Here is a 15,647-nt window from a genome sequence, read left to right on the forward strand (position 1 = left end):
TATTTTAAAGGTCAAATGCAGAAGTTTGACATGAGATTATGTTTATAAAGCATAAGGTACCTCATTTACATCTTAACTGCTCATGAGATTTTTCTTAAAAGAAAAAAAAACACAACAGTATGATATATCCTACCTCTGCATTGATGATTTCATATTCTTCTTGTGGTTGTGTTTCTAATTTTGTTCTCACTTTTTCAAATGCATCCATGTTTTCTGAAAGGGATTTTTCGTTTTCTTGTTTAATAGGCAGAAGATCCTAGAAAAAGTTTTGTTGTTACAATGAAAAATTTTAAACTAGGGCAAAAAAGTCTTTGTTTTTTAATAGAGAATTCTTCCTTTTTTTGTTTTAGGTGGGATCTTAGTATGTTGTCTAGGCTGGCCTGGAATTCACAATCTTCCTGTCTTGGCCTCCTAAACAACTTGAACAAGCATATATATTACCATGTCTGGCTTAAACATTGTTTCCTAAGCTCATCAATGAAATGATCTCTTTTTCATTAAAAAATGTAAACAAAGAAAATGAGGTAGACACTTGATGATTTTACTGTTATTTCAAGGGGATAAGTCCTTAAGATACAGAAGTACTAACATGATCTGGAGAATGTCCAAAAAATATTATGAGAGAGAGTTATACAGACTTGAGGAAATTTCTTCTGTAGGATTCTAAATATTCTATAGTCATAAACAAGAGGTTAAAAAAAGCCTACTGAATTTTATAAGTACAGAAATTGGTTTGAAAAGGAGGGAAATAGCAAAGGGAGGGAATACATAATCTTTACTAACAGATACTATTATTTTATTCACAGTCAGAGTTATGATAAAAAATATCCTACTTTTTTTTTTTTTTGGTACTGGGGATTGAACTCAGGTCTTTGTGCTTGCGAGGCAGGCAGCAGAACCACTGAGCTAAATCCCCAGCTAAAAGTATCTTAGTTTATTAAATTTTCTTCAACTGTGGGGATAACCACCAAAACAGAACTCTTTCATCAGATTGCACAATGAAATTATACCGTATAAATCTTCCTTTTGAGGAAAAAAAATTCACTTATAAAAAAGTGAAAAGGAAAATTAATTAAGACGGATAAAGATATAAAAGAAAGTAAATTAATACTGTATCTTGTTGGGAGAGAAGAGCTTTCGCTGATTTCTACATAAATCACTGAAATTTGTATAAGGAAAACCTAAAAGATGAGTGTTCACTAATTCAATATTCCAGTGGTTTGCCTTTTTTGGGGTGGGGGTAACGAAGTTGAACTCAGGGTCTTACCCTTGCTAGGCAGGAGCTGTACCACTGAGCTACAACCCCAGCTCTTGGTTTTGCCTTATTTAAGCAAAACAATTCTAGTCAAGCTTTCTGCCAAAAGATGACAACTGTACAGTGATTTATGCTAGATAGGGAACTGAGCCTTTTGTAAGGAACTTGGACAACTGGTAGATATCTACTGCACAAGTGCATCTGTGATACTTTACACTGGAGAGAACGTAATTGATAAATATAGTTTGTTACAAAGAGTTTACAATCTTAAGCATATGAATAACAGGAGCCATCAAAATGGATTAAATGGAAAATAGTAATTTTCATAATTTTTCCTTTTATTATTTTATTTCCTTTTATAATTATTATTTAACTATTTGGACCAGATTCAAGTTAGTAATAATGGATGTTAATGATAGCCTCAAATATCCAGTCTTTACTTCCAATCATGCAGTTAAAAACATAATGTTTTCCCAGAATTGGGGATTGAACCCAGGACCTTCACACTGCGATACATACCCAGCCCTTCTATAAGATTTATTATGAGGCAGTGTCTTGCGAAGTTGCCCAAGCTGGCCTTGAACTTATCCTCCAGCCTCAGCTGTCTAGACTGTTGGGATTACAGGTGTGTAGTACCATGCCCAGCTCATATGGTTAATTTTTAAAGTAATTATTTGAAGTTCAGAAGCTTCAAAGGCTGGCATGTTTAGCTTTCATTTTTAAGATCATTTCTGTAATACTTATGGTTGATTTTTATAGAGGCAAAATATCTACATCCATAATTCCTATTATCATCCAAAATAAATATTAAATTATGAATTGGAAGACTGATTTATCAGGAATCAATCTTGAAACTATAACAGCAATAGAAAGTGTCTATATTTCCAAGTACAGGCTTTCCTGTTTTGTAATCATCACTAGTACTTGTGAAGGAGAGGCAGGTCACCTATACAGTGGCTCCCCTGCAGCTTCTAGCACATCCCCGGCCACAGAGCTAAGCTCTGCCACTTTGAAAGACCCATTCTTGTTCATGATTTAGCTCAGTGGTTCTGCAGCCTGCCTCACAAGCACAAGAGCCCAAGTTCGATCCCTGGTACCAAAAAAAAAAAAAAAAAAAAAAAGAAAGACCCATTCTTACTGAGGACCATGGCCAACACAGAGCTAAAGGCAAAAGAGCTGGGGCTCAATAATGGTTCTCTTGGGTTTACTTCTTTTCTGTGTCATAAATCCAAGGACACTGAGCTTACTGGAACCAAAATAACTCTGAAAGCAACAGTATTTCTGACTGCCTTAAAGAAATTTAGGAAGGTCATATGTATAATTTCACAGTATTAGTGGCAAAAAATGGCATTTCTTTCTATTTTTCCAAATGGCACACCATTTGTAACAATGAAAGCTGTTCTAAAACAGACGAACAGAACATGTAATTTTATGATAATAAACATATTGAACTCGAAAGAGAAAATATGGTAAAGCAGAAAGATACTGGACAGCCTTTTAGCTGAGACAGTGCCATTAATACATCACTAACACCAAGTGTGGCACAGAAAGAGTACAAAGTAGGCTTGCAGAAATCTTATACCAGAAAGGAAGTGCTCAAAGATTAATGGAGAAATGCCAACAGACACAAAGAGCAGTTTGAAAGAGTAGCCACTAGCCACATTTGGGATACTTTGAGCATCAAAAGTTACACTTTTTTTTGAGACAGAGTCTTGCTGTGTAGATCAGGATGGCCTAGAGCTCACTATGTAGCTCAGCCTGGTCTTAAACTCAAGGCAATTCTCCTGCCTCAGCCTTCCAAGTGCTAGGATTACAGGCATGTACGACTATGCCCAGACACTGTAATTATACATGAAAAAATTATACACTTATAGTACATTAACAATTAAAATCCAAAGAAGTATAAAATAGCAGTTAGTGCTTTAACCAAAATGATCAAACTTAGCCATTAATAGTGGGACAAGTTTACATTGTATTTCTTGATGTAACGCAATATGAAATGTTTTAATTTAAGGAATAAATCCAAAGGAAACCAAAGCAAATAAAAATGTTTCAATGAAGTTAGTAATAAATAGAGAATAACGTAAAAAGTTGGTTCTTTTCAGAAACTTACAAAAGACTATAGCAAAATGGATCAAGAAAAGACAGAATATTAGGGATATCAAGGTAGTATAACTACAATTATAATAGTTTTTTAAAAAGATCATTTTAAGCTTCTTGGTATCAACATATTTATAACAATGGATGAGACAGTAATTTCCCAGACAAGAAAATTACCAAAACTGACTCAAGAAATAAAAAAAGCTATCTTGGCTAATAACTATTGAAGAAATTGAATCAGAAACTAATTGTCTTATTCTTTCAAAAATAGCTTCTCTGGGTTTTCAAGGAAGAGCCAATCTTTTCATAAACGAACTATTTAAGAAAATAGGAAGAGGTACATGTATTCAACATGGCTCCAAAACTGAACAATGGCCACATATGACAATTAAAAAGCAATCAATCTAATGGGTTTTCCTACTGAATAATTTCTCTGGTGTGAATAAACTGTAATAGTACACAAATCTTTTGCTCATATTTTCATCAGGTAATTTATTTTTTGTTGATGGAGTTTATGAGTTTCACATATACCTTGAATATTAACTGCTTATCACTGTATGGGGTTATTCTTTATATATAACATATATGTGTATGTATATATTTTTTCTCTTATTCTATGGGCTACATTTTCATTTAGCTGATTGTTTCCTTTACATTTCAAGAAACATTTAAATATTTCTCAGATGTTTATTTTGCTTTTGTTCCTTGCACTTCTGGTTTCAATCCAGAAATTATTACTAATACCAATGTTGTGGAGCTTTCTTCCCTCCTCAGATTTATTCTAGAAGTTTTATAGTTGTAGCTTTTATGTTTAAAATAATTTTGAATTTTATTTATATTTACAAAGGAAATAAAATTATTAAAAAAGCAATCAATCTAAAATAAAATGTAACAAACCTATTATTTTTAAGAAACACAAAATAAAACTAGTAATAATAAAACCCTATGTAACCAAGTAGGATATCTTCTAAGAATGAAAGCATAGTCCAGTACTAGAAAAATTTATCAAAGTATTCTAAAAAATAACTCTTAGGACCAATTCAATAAGTAGAAAATAACACACTTTTTAAAACAATGCTAAAACCTTAAATTAGGCACAGAGAGGAACTTGACTTGATAGTTTGTTGTTTTACACAGGAATATCACAAGTCTGCAATTGACACACCTAAAATATATTCATTTTTGTGTTTAGCATCTGTGAAACACTAGCTGGTTTTACAAAACTTTTAATTATATTCATTTAAAACACCTAGTTGTATTTGCTATTTAAATACAACTGTTAAATTACGTGCAGCAATTGTTCCCTTTGCTCCTTGACTCCAGTTCCTCTCCTTTTGCCCTTCTCTCTTCACTGACTGCTCTTGGCAAGGCCACAGAATGGCCATCACATTGTAGAACGCAATGTCAGTTTTCAGCATTCATAGTACTTATGGCTATCATGACTGAGTCCATCACCTCCTTCTTCTGCGAACATTGTTTCAATTGGCTTCCAGGATACCTCATTCTCCTTGTTTTCCTCCTGTTTCACTGCCCCTTCCTTTTCAGTCTCGTTAGGGGATTCTAACTGAACCCTCTCCTTAATACCAGTATGCCTAGGGCTCAGGTCCTGGATGGCTTCTCTTTACAGTCTGCACTGATTCACTCAGTGATCACATACAATCATGACCTTGAAGGCTATTTATATGCTGAAGATTCTCATACTTAGAGCTATTGCCTGAACCTCTCCCTGGGAAACAAAGTGAAGTTGCATCTTCAACAGACTATTCAATATTTTTATGTGCAGTGGCCTGCCTTGTAAGCGCAAGGACCTGTCAATCCCTGGTACCATTAAAAAAAAAAAAAAAAAAAATTTATGTGATGCTAATAGGCTTGTCCTTGTATGCCTTCCCCTGAAAAATTTTTTCTCTAGGCAGTCTTTCCTCACTCTATAAAAAACAAATTTGTCCTTCTAGCTGTTTAAGCTTAAAAGCTTTAAAGAGTTGGTTTTGCCTTTCTCTCTTGCAACAATTACTCTGCTAAATCCTGTCAATTCAATTTTCAAGATCTATGTAGATCTGACTGCTTCTAATATTTACACTTGTAATACATACCTGGTGGCATGTTCATCATCTCTTCCTTGGATTACTGCAAAACCTTAAGGGCTCTCTGCTTTGCAGTCTATTTTCAACAAAGGAGCTTGAATGCATCCAACTGAGATTAAATCATCTTCCACTCTCCAGTGGTTTCCATCTTACTCAAGAGGAGAAGCAAGAATCCTTACAGGTCCTAATGGAGCCTGCCTTGTTACTTTGCTTATCTTGGCTACTATAGGGTGAACAATGCTTATCCAACATGTTTGTGATGAGGAGTATCTTGGATTTCAAAGATTTTCCAAGTTTTGGAAAATTTGCACAGATTCTACTGGTGGGTCATCCCTAACTGGCAGATCTAAAATGCTCCAAAAGATTCCATACTATTACAAATATCCAGGATGGGGATGCTCAACCTGTACTGTGCTTCAGCTGTGTGCACTTGGCCCACATGAACGACACAGGTCTCCTTGGTATTTCCCGAACCTGTCAGGCTTGCTCCCACCTCCGTGTGTTAGGACTTGTTATACTGTTGTCAAACACCTCCTTTAACATAGTGCTCAGATGCCACCTTCTCAGCTAGGACTTCCTTAACCATTCTAATAAAATAACCCGCCCTATCCTGTTGCCTGTTCATTCCTTATCTGTCCTTCCTTGATTTTTCACTATACTTCGGACATATTGTATATTTTCTCATATTTCTCTATTTATTTGCTACACCCTCCAATAAGCTCAATAAGAATAAGAAAAAAGGACTGTTAATCAGGTCATTGAAAATTTAACAACACTGACATTCCACTGTCAGAAGGGCACAAAGGAAAAAGTCTGCTAATTTCAAAGTTATTCAAGATACAGAGATATAGCTCATCTATATTCCCAGCTTGAATGTATATTAGGACTATCAATTTGGAAGTTAATATGATCAAACTATATGTCAGGATATGTACACAATCAGGAATTCCAATTCTAAGTATAGACACGAGAGAAAGATTAACACAAATGTACAAAGAGATATACATAATACTACACTTTGAAGCTTTATAAGCCTGGCATTTTATGGTCTGCTGACTTTCCACAAAAACAGTTTTCAAGAAATGATGCTGAGATAACTGGATTTCCATAAGTAAAATAATAAAGCGGACTCCTATCTCTCACACCATACACAAAAAACTCAAAGTGGATCACAAACCTGTTTCTGGGAGAATGTTTAAAACTATGTAATAACTATTACTTATTCATAACGATTCCTTGCCAAATTCCAGACTCATGTATCCAATTGTCATTGAAATTTCCACTTTAGCAATGCGTTATAACTTATTCCTCCCTCTTGTTTATCCTTAAAAGATAGTAACAGTAAGGCCACACATGTGACTGTTAAATATGCCTGTATGAGGCATAACAATGGTGCAGGGGTGTCTAAAATTTATTTGAACATTAACATTGCTGGTATCATCCTGTAATCAAAGACAATAAGGTTTTAGAGTTAACCATCTGTCATGTGGGTTAAATACAGATTATAATATTTCTGTCAATTTAGGTCAAGTTTTGTTCCCTTTCCCTCAGTTAAAAAAGAAAAAAAGTATTAGAATCCAGATTAAGGCTTCCTACTTCCAATCTGTTCTCTGCAATTCTGTTGCAGTGATTATTCTAAAATTCAAATCTGATTCCAACTACATTTTTCAATGGCATTCGCATGCTTTCAGGATGCAGCTCATATTTCTCACAAGATTAAAGAAACTACCTGGTCTGGCCCGTTCTACATCTTTTGGCTCATCTCTGGCTACTGAATCTGACTGCCAAATTTCTTCTAAATGTTCCTTCCTGTGAATGACACATTATACCAAAGATTTAGACCCCACTCTCACTTGACTTTTTGTATTGTGTTGAATTATTTTGTAGGCACAGCAATGTGGGATGATATGAAGATGATGCAATGTAGTGTGTGGTGTAATGCCAGTCTGTGAAAATCACTAGCTAGATTGTCAGTGTGTGGAATACATTCATCTCACCACTTGGCTAATGTGAAATGGAAATCTAGGGTATACTGCCAGTAGCAGGCTGGGGGTTTCAGGATTACCTGAGAAACTTTTAACAGATACTCAGGGCCAGGGATTTAACTCAGTGATGCCACCGTCTGCCTTGCAAGTTCAAGGTCCTGAGTTCAATCCCCAGTACCAACCCCCACCCCCAAAAAACCCCCAAACATCCTCAAGCTTCAACCACAAAGATTCTGATTCAGCAGGTATAGGGCCCGATCAGGAATCTGATTTCAATAAAGCTCCCCAGGATTTCTGATGTATACATACGTCTACTGCAGAAGTTGGCACTAAAAACCCCACTGACAGATGATTTTTTGCTAAGAGTATAACAGGCAGGGGTAGGTATAAGTAATGCTAACTGACTGCACCACTGGAGCTCTCAAGTAGGGGTATAGAATCATCAAATTTTAGTACTCAGGACATTTAGAAAACTCGAAGATAGCCCCCTTCCCCAGTTTTTGCAGTAAGAAAGAGTCTGAATAGTTCACAGTCACATTGTCACGGCTAGATCCTCCTTGTAGCCTCAATACTATGTGTTACATCTTCTCCTGTTCTTTACTCATAAGGAGAACAGGTCTTTACATTACAGGTATATTTTAATTTGCCTAAAAGTACTACTTTTTCTACTTTACTGTAATCTATAAGAGTTGACAAAGTTGGTATTCTAGGTGCCTGCTGAAAGAAGGAAATGTATGTTCCTTTTTTGTTGTTGTTGTTTTTTGGTATTTCAAGATAGGATCTCACAATGTATATAGCCCAGGCTGGCCTCAAACTCACAATGATCTTCCTACCTCAGCCTGTCTAGTTCTAGGATTATAGGCGTGGGCCACCATACACAGTGGGAAATGTATACTTATCTAGAATATCTGCACAGTTACAGTGAACTCTTTATAGAGCTTCTCAGGTCTCTGTGATCATAAAAAGTCTACAGCTTTTATATCACAGAGGGATGGTTAATATATGATATGTAAAAGCAGGCTTACTGTAGCAGGTAAAAAATTTCCTGGAAGAGCTAATGTTCTTGAAGTTGCTGAATCAGATTATATATATATTTATTTATTTGTACTTGGGATCAAGCTCAGGACCTTGTGCTTGTGAGGCAGGTGGTGGCACCATTGAGTTAAATCCCCCACCCAGTTTTTAGATACTGGGAGAGAATTGAGAACTTGTTTTGGGACAAATGGAGGGAAAAAATAGTCAACTTCCTATTTAGGATGAGAACTAATCTCACAGCTGCCACCCCAACAGTAATTCCTGCCTACTATTTATAAATTAAGTACAAAGTGTTCTAAACATAATGCAAAATAAAACAATCTAAAGATCCAAAATTTAGTTCAGTAGGCAAAATACTTTTATTATACAGCAGGATAAACCTAGGTGTGAAAGAGAAGATGCAATAAAAGGAAAGCATGAAGATTTTCTAATTGTGTAAAGAAACACAGTGGCAAACAAAGCCAAGATATTGTAAGAAGGGAACTAACTTAAAAAACTAAAAATATAAAGATTGAAAGTCCAGGGAAAACAGAGGACTAACATAAAAAGTTAAAAGCAAGAGTAACACATATATCAATTAGGTATGAGCCTGGAATAAAAACTAGAATCTAAAATTGGGTAAAATAGGATAAGAAAAGGTAGTTTCTATACAACAAACTGCCCAAGCAAGTGTTCATTAACAAATACAGGGGCCCCAAAAATGTGATTTAGACATACAATAGAATATTACTCCTATAAAAAAGGAATGAAATTCTCATATATGCCATGATACAGATGAACCTTGTAAACATTACTATTAATTAATAAAACAAGCATATAAGAATATATTATAGGGTTCTATTTATATGAAATATCTAGAATAGGCAAATTCATAAAGACGGAAAATAGATTAGGGTCCTGGGGGCTGAGGGAAACGGAGAGTGGGAAGTTATGGACTGCTTAATGGGTACATTTCTGGTTGTGATGACAGGGTTCTGGAAATAGAGGTAAGAGATATGCAACATTATGAACATAATTAATCATGCCTCTGAATTGTACACCTAGAAATGGCTAAAGTGACAAAAGTCTATGTTATGTACATTTTATCACAAGAGGAGCTGAAACAGATGAAGAGAAAAATTAGTATGCAACAAAACATCATCAGAAATTAAAATAATAAAATATGCTAACATATTACAAGAATATTACCCTCAAATATAATTTAAGGAACCTAAGGAACATGAGTAAAAAGTAGAGGATGTTGGTCAGAGGCAGCAGCATAAATAACTTAATTACAAATAAGCAGGATGACCATATAACTTGACATCTTAATCGGAACATTTTTCAGAGGAAAGAGGACAATTAATAATTACATATGGGCAACAGGTGTAGACTGTGACCATCTCTACATAAGAGCAATCAGATCACCTAAGGTATTCAAATCCACAGTATGGGGTCTGGCAAAAGTGTAACAGTTGAATACCTTCTTGAAGGACACAATAAAAAATGCAAGGCCATTTTACCTTTTTTTAAATTAAAAAACAAAATTACATAAACTTTATTGAAGTTAATTGAAGTTTACTAACTTGGGACTCATAAAACTACTAACACATGTTTAGGTTTTATTAAGAGCTGTAATGTGACATTTTAGGGATTTTTACAAAGGTGAATTATACTATGAAACACACTGATAGGCATATGAAGAAAGTCCTGATGTGAGTCATCTTAAAAATCTAATTTCTATGTATTACATTATACTGTGTAGAAATGTATATCTTTTTAAACTTATATTTGATTGTAAATAATTGAGCCTGAAAAATTTTAAAGTCAAGTTAGAATTGAGAAAATTAGTAGTTCTGATATCCTATCCATCTTTATCTTTAAACATTAATCTTAATCACCTACAAATAGGTTAACTTAAATAGTCCATACCTTACTTGAGAAGCTCCGACTTGGAATGTTTCTTGCTAACTCTGATATCTTGGGTTTATTCTGCAGACACTTGGTTAGGTGATATTTTTTCAATTTTATTGTATTGTAATAATGATCAGCGAAGTTATAATGATTCAAATGCTGTTTCTGCATGCATTTCCCAAGGTGAGGAATACTATACTTCAAAGCCCGGAGAAATAATTTGGTCTTCTGTTGCATGATATCAGTCCCTGGTTTATGCTCCCCTTGGGGCTGCCTGGACATGAATGATTTCGGATGTGTTATTATACAATTAGTATCTAAGGTTACTAAATCTTACTTTTCCCCTTTAGGGCCACGCACCCCTTAGGTGATGAACACCTGCAAGAAGCTGATAGATTAAATAAATTTAAAACTTGTATAAGTTAAAGTTTGTCTCAAATCATACTTCTCAGCTGAGGTGACTTAAAAGTACCATATGTAAAATCAATTTTATTATGCTCAAATTATGTGGCACTCATTCTGGTACACAAAAGGGCAAACTAAAACAGAAAACAACAGTAAAATTCTGCAAATAGATACATAGATTTAATGAGAAATTTCGGTCACTCTAAGGGCTTCAAAGGCAAAATGGGTTTGATCTTACATAATTCTGAAGCTATCTTTGGTACTTATGAGGAGGGTACACTGAAGAGTCTTATTAAAGACATGCAAATAGATTAATATTTGTTGCGGGTTGCCTGTGTGTCAGCGGCTTTTTTATCTACTTGTCTAATTATATTTCATGTGGACTGGAGAAAGCAGCTACATAATATTTATTTTACAAGAGAACAAACTGTGGCTCTAGGTGGTTCAAGCAACTGCCATAAGTCACTTGAATACTAAGTACCAATGCAAAAGGCCCAGTCTGATTTGACTCCAAATCTTAAGATATACATGTATGCCCTTACACTTTTGTTTTGGATACCGGGGATCGAACTCGAGACTTTGTGTTTGCGATTCAGGCAGCGGAACCACTAAGCTAAATTTCCTAGCCTAAGCCATTACACTTTAATGTTAAAAAGAGTATGCAGCTCTTGAAAAAACAAAAATGACTGCAAGGTGCACAAGTAAGTTATTTATTTATTTCTTCCGGTACCGGGGAAGTAAGTTCTTTTTAATCCTGATACCTAGGTAATAGTCAGATGTGAACCCTGCACTTAACTGTTTCTGTGTCTTCCTCTGCAAAACTAAAATGACATCATTTGTCTTCTGACGTCGTTACTGCTTGAGACTAAAACGAGGCATTTTAGTCTTAATCAGAGGCCTTAATACAGAGCCTAGCACGTAGTAATCACTCAACAGAAGGTAGCTAAAATTTCTAGACTAATTAAGAATAATCTAGGTATGTTGCATCCTGTTGAATGTAATCATAGAATTCTCCTGTAAAATAGCCTTGGGTAACACAGGTAGAATACTGCGTACTACGATCTGATCGGCTACAACGCCCTTTCTCCCTTTAATCTCCTATGTCGCAGCAAAACAACGGAGGAATGAATAGAAGAGCTGCAACCCACACTAACAAAAAAGGCCCCGTAAATCATCATGTCTGTTCCCACAGCCTCAAACCATCCGTCTTCCACCCGCAGAGGGAAGACAGTATGCAAGGATAAGGATGGGTTGGAGTAGATAAATAGGCGTTCCCACAACCTAATCATTTTCCTCGTGCAATTCTCCATGTTAGGAATGTAAAAGTCGCCTTGGGAGAGGAAGTGTGGTTACACGCAGTCAAGAAACATGGATCAAAAAGGAGCAGGGAATGGAGGGAGAAAAAAGACTAGGTAAGAGACCCCAGCACCCACCCCTCATACGTACGCAAGATGAGTCAGCCCGGCTTTGGACACAAGCGAGTGAAGGAAGGCAGAAAAGGCCGAAGCTCTCAGGTAGAAGCGAAAACCACCGCCACCACGTTCACCTTAAGTCTACGGTCTGCACCCAGCAAAGCCACAACCTACCCAGAGCCTCCCAGAGCTGGTTTGCAGCACGCCAATCTACGTAACGCCAAACTACTACGAATACTAAGCACATTTCGCCATCTTTATTGTGGTCAACAATGTCCCCCCCCCCCCTCACGCGAATTCTTTAGTCCTCAAAGATGTAATATTTTAGGGTCTTTTCCAGTCTTTTGAGCTCGAGACGAAGCTGGAAAGGCGAAAACGAAGGGTGACAGCATCCCATTAGCTCTACCACAGCTTCCTCGTTCTCCGGTCTGCCCTCACTCAAGATGGCCTCCAGCAAAATGGTGCAGTGACGCGAGACAGCGCTGCCTTGGTTGCCAAGGAGATGCGAATAGCGGAAATGCGGAATTCGGGGAGGGCGGGCGCAAGAGCCGTAGGCGGGAGAGCAGGCGCCACAGGTCCTGACAGGGAAGAAGTTGGCAGGTCCTGATAGGGGAGAGCTGTTTCGGCGGCATCTCTACTAGTAGACGGCTCGGTTGGGATGGAGTCTCGAGTCGCGGACTACAAGGTGGGAGAGACAGAATTAGCCGAGGGAGAGGGTCCGACCTTTGGCGGCGCCACTCGGGGACCCGCAGTCTCGGCGTCCCTGGGGGCCGCCCGGTGGAAGCTTCTGCGACAGGTAAGGGAGAACCCTCTCGCCTCACCTTTGCCTCTGGCCACTCCCCTCTCAGGTACCAGGCTGCGTTTCGGGTCGTCGCTCTCTTTACTTGGAACCCTGGGGAGTTCCTTCTCAGTTTGGCGGGAGCCACAAGAAAAGCAGCCCCTTGTTTCATATTAGGATCCCACCAAACAGGAGGACTCTCTTGGATTGGGCGGGGAGCGGGACGGCCATAGCCGAGCTCCTTGGAAACTCAGATCGAAGTAGAAGATCCCTGCGAGAAATTTGTCTGGGGAGATCGCTGGGACCGCAGCTCCCCACGTGCTGCTGTTCTTTCCCACTTCTGTTTTGCCACCTTCCCGGGGCTGCTTCTTGCTTCTTAATTCCCAGCCTGATTCTAGTTACCAATTCCTAGTCTCCACCCTCTGGCCCTAAGCCTTTCTGAGATCCGCGTAGTTGACTGTGATAGGACCGGGAAAACTGCGAATAGCGCGGCTTGCGGGGAGTAAGAAGAGCTACACTGTTTCCTCTTATCACTAGAAAGTGAAAGCCAAACGTTTGTTTTGTAGTTTGAGGCGATCAGCGGGATTACTCGGTGTCCTAGGTGAGCGAGTCGGAGTGTTGGTTGGTTCAACGACTGCTTCTAGTACTTCAAAATTGGCGTGGTTACTGATGATTTCCCTCCTGGGTAGGTTTGACGGAAGTTCTGATTGGCGCTCACTGACATTCTCCAAACTGCTTGAAGTGAAACCCCAGTATTATGCTTCTGCCTCAGATTTCCTAAAACTTTTGGGTACACTTTCCACTTCTGACCATTCGGCGAAGAGTTTCCCTAGCTCTTGCCAACTTACTTGAAATTGTGCTTTTAGTACTTTTGGAATCATTTTGTTTGCAGTTTTTTCGGGTCGGTGTATACAGCGGTCTTTTAGTGCTAGCTATTACGAGATAACTCAGCGTTAAGTAAGATCATTTTTTTGCTGATGCACCGACAGTTTTCCCAGGGCATTAATGATTAGGTTTTGTTATTAAAGTTATAAATGGTAATATAGGACAGCGAAATGAATATTCGCATATATAATTGTCACGTTTATGCCAAGTATCTCTTAGAATTATTAAGTAATAAATAAGGTCTTTAACTAAGTCTTATATTGAGTATCCCTAGTCTGAAAATCCAAAATCTGAAATGCTCCAAAACTTGAAACTTTTTTAGTGCTGACAGGATGCCACAAGTGGAACATTCTACACTAGGCCTCATGGCACTAGTGGCAGTCAAAATGCAGGTGCACCAAATGTACAGAATTATTTTCAGGCTATGTGTGTAAGGTGTTTATGAAGCAGACGAATTTGTATAGACTTGGGTCATGTTTCCAAGATATACTGTTATAAAAGTATTACAAAATCCCAAAGAATCCACTAGTGGTCCCAAGCATTTAAAGTATGGGATTCATTTTCATTCCCCTACCTCCCATATGGCTACAAACGCAAACTTGTTTGGGTAAACACTATCTTTTGATACTCTGTGACATGACTTAAGTGATTCTTAGTATTGTAAAAATTAATGGACCAGCACTTACCTTCATTCTGTCTGAACCAAAACCATGAAAAGCTTCAGCTGTGACTAACATTTGAACTCTGACACATCATAACATTTAATGTTTTGGTACACAAGTGCCTACTTAGTGTCTTTTAATCTTCTCTACTTGGTGAATGACTTTTCACCCTTCATACTTTCTAATGTGAAGCGTCCCTTAACACCTCTAGGTTAAGTTAAACCCTCATCCTACTTTATTGTGTTGTTTTATGATCATTTGCTTAGTTTCTTTTTCTTACTAGATGGGAGTTCTCTCTGGAGAGAGGGGGAGCCTATGTAAGATTAATCTCTATCTTCTGCACCTAGCTCAGGGGCTAGCTAGATGGGTTTTAGTAAATAGTGTTAAATGCCATGGAAAGCATCAGATTGAGAAGAATCTTTAAGTGTTCTATAGTACTTACTGAGTCCTTATTGCATTATATTAATCAGCTATTGCTGAATAACAACCACAATATCACTATGACTTACAACAGCGAGCATTTATTTTGTTGTGTATCTAAAGATCACCTGGGATTTGACTGACACAAGCTGTGATCAACTGGGTGACTTTATACTGCATGCTTGATTGCATACCCCTAATCCTTGGATTGTTGGCTGCCATGTTCTTATGGTGATGGCAGAGAGTTATAAGAGGGCAAGTCCAGCCACAGAGTCAAGTTGTAAGCCCCTGCTCTCATGATGTTTGCTAATATCCCTTTGGCCAAAGTAAGGTACTTGGTCAAGCCCAGGGTCAAGGAGCAGGAAATATCCTCTTTTCTTGGAGATGGCAGGGAAAAAGTGAATATTTTTCTATTTGATCCAGCCATCCCTCTGCTGGGTATCTTTCCGAGAGAACTAAAAGAATCATATCACAGAGAAGTATGTGCACCCATGTTTATAGCGGCACAGTTTGTAATAGCTAAATCTTGGAAACAGCCCATTTGCCCATCCGTTGGAAACTGGATAAAGAAGATGTGGTTTTTCTATAAAATGGAATATTACTCAGCCATAAAGAATGAGAAAATAGATTCATTCATAGGAAAATGGATACATATTGAAGATATACTCCTAAGTGAAATAAATAAGTCACACATGTGTAAATACCGAATAGTTTCCCTGGTGTGAATAATCTGCAA

The 15,647-nt window shown here is 37.5% G+C and overlaps 2 protein-coding genes across 4 annotated transcripts in view; one reads left to right on the forward strand and one right to left on the reverse strand.

Annotated features, from left to right (window-relative positions):
* The window catches only part of Prepl (prolyl endopeptidase like), a 33,749-nt gene extending 21,401 nt beyond the window's left edge, over positions 1–12,348 (reverse strand). For 2 of the 3 annotated variants that reach the window (XM_033763874.1, XM_010611506.3), the window contains exons 1-3: positions 12,201–12,348; positions 10,368–10,623; positions 134–256 (exon numbers count right to left, since the gene is read on the reverse strand). In XM_033763874.1, coding sequence (XP_033619765.1) covers positions 134–256; positions 10,368–10,586 — 342 coding nt within the window. In that variant the 5' untranslated portion in view covers positions 10,587–10,623; positions 12,201–12,348. The remainder of the gene's footprint in view (positions 1–133; positions 257–10,367; positions 10,624–12,200) is intronic. The other variant, XM_010611507.3, reaches the window with a different exon arrangement.
* A 386-nt stretch (positions 12,349–12,734) lies between these two features.
* Positions 12,735–15,647, forward strand: part of Camkmt (calmodulin-lysine N-methyltransferase) — a 371,607-nt gene continuing 368,694 nt past the window's right edge. The window contains exon 1 of the mRNA XM_033763880.1: positions 12,735–12,962. Within this exon, the coding sequence (XP_033619771.1) occupies positions 12,825–12,962 (138 nt within the window). The 5' untranslated portion in view covers positions 12,735–12,824. The remainder of the gene's footprint in view (positions 12,963–15,647) is intronic.

This window comes from Fukomys damarensis, unplaced genomic scaffold (genome assembly GCF_012274545.1).
Source record: "Fukomys damarensis isolate Sample0158 unplaced genomic scaffold, DMR_v1.0_HiC HiC_scaffold_2, whole genome shotgun sequence".
In the NCBI taxonomy this organism is placed as follows: domain Eukaryota; kingdom Metazoa; phylum Chordata; class Mammalia; order Rodentia; family Bathyergidae; genus Fukomys; species Fukomys damarensis.